We start from the raw sequence: 5679 nt of genomic DNA, 5'->3' as shown, positions 1-5679 counted from the left end.
GTGCTGAATATATATTCTGCCCGGGTATTGTGTCTTCTTTCGTCTTTAGGGAAGTCCCGGGAAGCTACGTGTATGCAGAGTCCTGGGACTCCTTGTAGACGGAAGAAGACACAATATCCGGCAGAATATATATTCAGCACAGAGAAGGTGTCTGGGCTACTGGCATGGCCCAAAGGCCAGCCCACCCAGCGGGGTACAAGAAGACAAATTCAAAAGTCCAAAAGTAAAACCTCACCGATATCGAGGGATAAACCACTATCGTATTACATATATCTGTTCTCTCTAATTATTGTCTTCTTTCGTCTTCAGAGATGTTCTGAAGCGCTACAGGAACTTGTGGATAACTGACCCGCCACAGGTTCATTAACGGGGACTCAAATGATCATTTGTAAAAACTGATGCTTAAACAAACTAACGAATAAAGTCTTGTGATAGCAATTTGCGTACGGATTAGATGACTGGTTTGGTATGCATGAGCATACATTATCAAAAATTAATAAGTTTAGTGCTTTGCCATTTTATACAAAACCATAGCACAATTTTTTTCGCTTTAGCATTGAAATATGGTTTTCTCTAGGTTCAAAGCTATTTTTGACCATATCGTGTCAGAGAGATGCCTTCACAAATAATAATTCAATTAATAGGCTATTGTAAAAGTGCTGCTTCAGAACAACATTTTTAATTTCTGTTAAAGTTTTTGCCGAGTGCTAAAATTTGCTATTGTTTTAGGTATTTTAATCTGACTCCATCTCTTCAGTCTTTGTTTTAACGTACCAGCATCGCGAACATGGTATGCACCACTCAGAGGCGACCTTTCAACCTCTTGGTCTTCACGGATGGTCGAAGGAGCTTTACCTTGAGTATAAGGTAGCTCACTTTTGTATTACGCCGAAACCAGAATCACAGTTTTCAGCAATTTCGAAAATTACACCAGGTTTTGCCCCCAGGACACTATTCAATGGTAATCCTATTTTTTGAAAATCAAGCCTGCCTTTAGATGGATTCAAGATTTCGGAGTCCTGTTGTTCCACGAAAGGTCGTCGGGGCCGAAGAAGCAGCAACGTCTTTAGCAAAAAAGTCCAAAAGGTCAAAATCAACAGTGAGAATCGTCTTGGCTTTGAATTATCTTTTTAGGAAAACTCGCTAGAAAAGGGTGATCCTTTCATGCGCATGGCTGCTAAAGGCAAAACAGACCCTGAAGATCCAATGTCAGTTCTAAATAAAAGATGGTCTGTTGTAGCTAAAAATCAGGAAACGGTTTGTTAATCTATTTGACTAGTCCTGTTATTAGATGTCCAAACAAGAACTCTTAAACAATTATCGACTTCTGATGAATGATCACCTTCGACTTGAAAGATTTCTTTCTATTATTACAAAAGATAATGAAATGGTGAGGTTACTGGTCATTTATGTGATGATAATTTATTATTTGGTCACTGTTTATAATTGTTTTACCTTGTGAAACTTTTTATTTCTGCACAACTTCTCCAACAACTTAGGATATTCGGAATGCCATTTTCTTACATAATTGCAGGCTCGTAATCGCCTGGAGACGGATCTTTTGGACGCGATGATGTGTATTGAGGATTTAAAACAAGCCTTGGAAGTAAGAATGGCACGCGTAAGTATTTTTATGTTTCATTGCAAGCTATTTTTGAACAGATTACTTGAGTATCAATTCCGTACTTTATAACGCATCCATCTAAATTAAATTACTACGTGCTCTAAGTCATTGTGTTCGTTTCAAAATGGTCCTTTGTTTTGCGATTCAAAATACCAAACAATGCGCCTTGTGAAGGTACGTGTTCAGAACATAGAAATGCCCAATTGTTGAATCACAGATACACTTTTCAACAAAAGAATGCATGCAGATTTTAGGACTTTAAAAAGAAATTAGAATAGTTCTTCACCTCACAGTAAAGAAGATAAAAAACACCCAATTCACTTGAGGTTACATGAAAAAATCGGGAGAATCATTGGTAAGTGCTCCGATGCAGTCTGTTTATCTGAATTCCTAACATGCATTTTAGAATGAATTGTACGTGTTGTTTTACATACTTACGCCTTACATACAGATAGTGAGTGCTAAATAAAAATATTGGTTTTAAAATGCATAGAAAATTACAGGTTTGATTGCATGAGGAGTTTTCTGACTCACAGACTATTCATGATTCTTTGAGTGGCTTTAGATCTCAGTATATGTCAAATTATCAAATTTTTAATCCTATTCAACAGTAGCACTTCATTTTAACTGTCAGTCTCAACAATCGTTTACCAATAACGCTAGTCATTTTTTGCCTCAAGTTTCGCTTTATTAGGACTATTTTTGTTAAAATATAAGAACAAATGGTTAACACCACAAATGGTCTTACTTTTACCACTTTCATTTAACCCTGTGAGCTGTCATCTTCACACGAGGTCAAATGAATTGACCATTCTGCTAAATTTTCCCCTTAACTATCACCAAGTAGTAATGTATCCACATTTTGAGTTTACTGCCTACTATACTTTCACTCAGACTACAATAGCCTGTCTACAAATCACATTTCCATTTGCACTACCACACCTGCTTGTAGATGAGGCTTGGGCTGATTTGTACCAGCCACAGAACCTGAATTTCATACGTGTGCTTGTGGAATCAGGGTCTATTTTTAACTAGATGACCAACCGCTCTCTCTCGGCGCTGCTTCGTCTGCCTTGCAGACACTTGCGTTTGCATTTATACAGAGCCCAATTTCTGCCCCAAATATCCATGAAGGCTGATCTAAGGGTGAATGGGAGTAAGGGAAAAAACCCATCTCCTACCAAAAAAAAAGCAATTGCAACGCCTTTTTGCAGTGCCAAGATGAACAAGAATTTCTTCGCTGGCATTTTGTATCCGCCCTCCCTTACGTGGTATCGTTAATGGGATCCGCTTTGTTTGTTTGTACCACGTGTGCCTTGTTTCTAGACTCTGGAAGCACATAGTCGCAGATTGAACCAAACGCTAGTGATTACAATCACAGTGAATCCCGCTGCACGCACAAGTTTATGAATGAATTGAACGGAAATTCAAGGAAGAGTAGTTGGGGTTTATGCATGGGAGAGAGTTTGTAGTTTTATTGGCTTGCCATATATTTACGGAAATGGATGACATTCTGTAAATATGGAAGTTTTTATTCGCTCCTCACAAATAAAATTAAGCTTACTTCGCTGACCGTGCTCTTGACCTTTGGAAAAGGCACCAAAGCCTTAAAAAGCATTCAATCACCAAAAAAAAAACGTTTCTTTTTGAAACAAAGGAGGTGTCTTCGAGAGCGGCTTGGGGTTGTTTTTTTCTACTTCTGGTCTAGATCTGACCACATCTAAAAAAGGCGGTAATCTTTGATTCACTAAGGCCAAGGAAGTATAACTTTTGGTCGCCTATGCAAAATTCGCACAAAAAATTCACTTTACTTTCTTAAAACTTTGTCCTAAGACAAAATTTTTTTTTTTGAAACTCCATTTAAATTCGTCCCAAAACAACTGCGATCTTCAAGTTCGTCTTCAAAACTGCCACAATTGCAAAAACCATGAAAAAGAAATGCAAATCCATTCAGAAGTCATGGTGACGGTTTTGCTGATTTTCTCAGTTCTGGTATTATCTGGCTGCGAAAAAACTACTTGTTTGTTTCAGAAAAGAAATACTTTAGTTGGAGCTAAGGTCTGTACTCTTTTTTCGTCTCAAACAGATTGAATGTGATTGGGGTTAATATATGAAACTCAAAGCTGCTGTAGCTAATAGTCAAGCCTATGGGAGGTGCGCAACCAAGTGCCAGGACTACTTTGAACAGGCAAATGCACGACCTATTCTTGAGCGCCAAATGCGCGGATTTGCAGGAGCGCCACTGATGGTGAGGATTAGTCATGAGGGATTTGGGCATAATTAAAAGGGCTACAGTCTGAGAATGGCTGCATCTGGTGGCTAGGGTGCCGGAGACATGAAGCGTCCTCCTACTCCTCACTTTTGTTGATGCAAATCCAGCGTCTGTGTGCGATGTTTTAGCCTGTTCCTCGGCGCAGGACTGAAATTCGCCAAGTATCCGCAAATTTAATTGATAAAAATCGTTTCAAACGCAACAAGAGCTAGATAAGTCCCTGAAGGCGCTTTTCTTATAAAAGAAACAACTCACAGAGCTTTTATTTGCAAAATCGTGATAAATTCTGGTTAAAAACAATGGACCATCTACGAAATGAATGCGTTTTTTGCTAGCTAAAGGAATGAGAATAGTAGAGAGGGCGCTTCAAGAACAACTTCCACCTCGCATACGCGTATTGTGTACACTCAAAGAAGCTTCAGGCGGTGGAGTAAAAAAAGGGCTGATTTGTGGGATACACTACCAAAAGATGTTCATGCTTTGCTGATGAAATGCAAAAAAGAAAATGCCCCTTTTCTTGTTAGCAGAAGTGGAGGTAATGCCGGAGTAAAAGCCATGAAGGGCAGTAGTCAGCTGGGGGGATTTTATAGCCGACCTTGGAGGTCTGCCAAGAGGGCAAAACTCCCATAAATATACTTTGCAATTACGGTTTCACTATTAACAGATAAGACGAAAAGTTTATTTGACTTTTTTCTTCCATTTGTGAGGAAATTCTATGCAAATCAGCTCTTTAAACACAAGGTAGAGTAAATTTTCCAACTATACACACGGCTTCATCTCTCATAAAAAGGTGCAGCAGTTAATAAAATCACTTTGTTAAGATAATTTTTACACTTTGTACCCCTTCCATCTTCTTATTTCCTTTTTTACGTTTCAGCGACGAAAAATCGTAAGTCCGCTTTCTCCTACCCTATTCGTTATACTGTACCAAATCATTCTGAACAGCACTTTGTGATTGGCATAGACGATATGGATGAAACCTAAGCAAATTGCCATAGCAATAACTATAAGAACGTTTTCCTACTTATTAACATTAATTGACGCTCAAAATTTTCGATGAAGCAGTTTAAAAAACATTTCAAAAAAGAAGGAATGTGTTATCCAGCACTACTTGATATTCACTTCTATCAATAGGCATGTCTTTAAGGAACCCGCTAAGTCGGTGATTTTATTTTTAAAAATTCATTATTAATAGTTAGTCAGAATAATAAGCATTTAAAGTAATTTAAATTTATTAATCAGCCTGTCAGAATTAAATTAGTAGGTTAAAGTTGTTTTAGTAGTTAATTTATTAGCCAAGGTCTTTTAGCCACCATGGTGGCATTACTTCACTTTACATAAATAAAAACTTATATAACAATAAAAACTAAAGACGAACATGAAAATTATTTGGCGCTATAAATTTGTGAATGGGTGCTTACTTCCGAGTTTTATGGCTTAAGGCGTCTGGGTATAATTTCTAAAAATAGAGAAACAAGTTGCCTGCCACGGCATCAAAAAAAAAAGAATGTCTAGCGCCTCGAGTTTTCTCCGTAGACGGAAGACGACATAATAATGGGGTAGAATACATATTGACGACGTACAGAAGGGATGGGGGGATACTGGCATGGCCTGGAGGCCATCCCGTCCAGCAAAAGTGCAATAGTGGAGCCCTAATTCCCCGCGATATCATAACGAAGAATTAAACAAACAATCAAAGCATTACGTAGCCCCTTTTGTCCTTTGAACTTTGTTCCTGACGCGCCCCTTCGTCAAACCCCTCGCATTGGCCATCATGACGTAA

General features: G+C 38.4%; 1 protein-coding gene across 1 annotated transcript; it reads left to right on the top strand. All coding sequences in view use genetic code 11, as the record gives it.

Annotated features, from left to right (window-relative positions):
• Nucleotides 1-997: 997 nt before the first annotated feature.
• EGR_06010 (hypothetical protein) lies at nt 998-3715 on the top strand (the record flags this gene model as incomplete). Its single annotated transcript, XM_024495259.1, has 7 exons — nt 998-1099; nt 1135-1257; nt 1292-1390; nt 1535-1606; nt 1898-1979; nt 2319-2395; nt 3458-3715. The coding sequence occupies 7 exons, from the start codon at nt 998-1000 to the stop codon at nt 3713-3715; spliced, it is 813 nt and encodes a 270-aa protein (XP_024350343.1).
• Between the last annotated feature and the right edge of the window lie 1964 nt (nt 3716-5679).

This window comes from Echinococcus granulosus (assembly GCF_000524195.1).
Source record: "Echinococcus granulosus chromosome Unknown EG_S00049, whole genome shotgun sequence".
Lineage (NCBI taxonomy): Eukaryota > Metazoa > Platyhelminthes > Cestoda > Cyclophyllidea > Taeniidae > Echinococcus > Echinococcus granulosus.
This window is presented reverse-complemented; position numbering and strand designations above follow the sequence as displayed.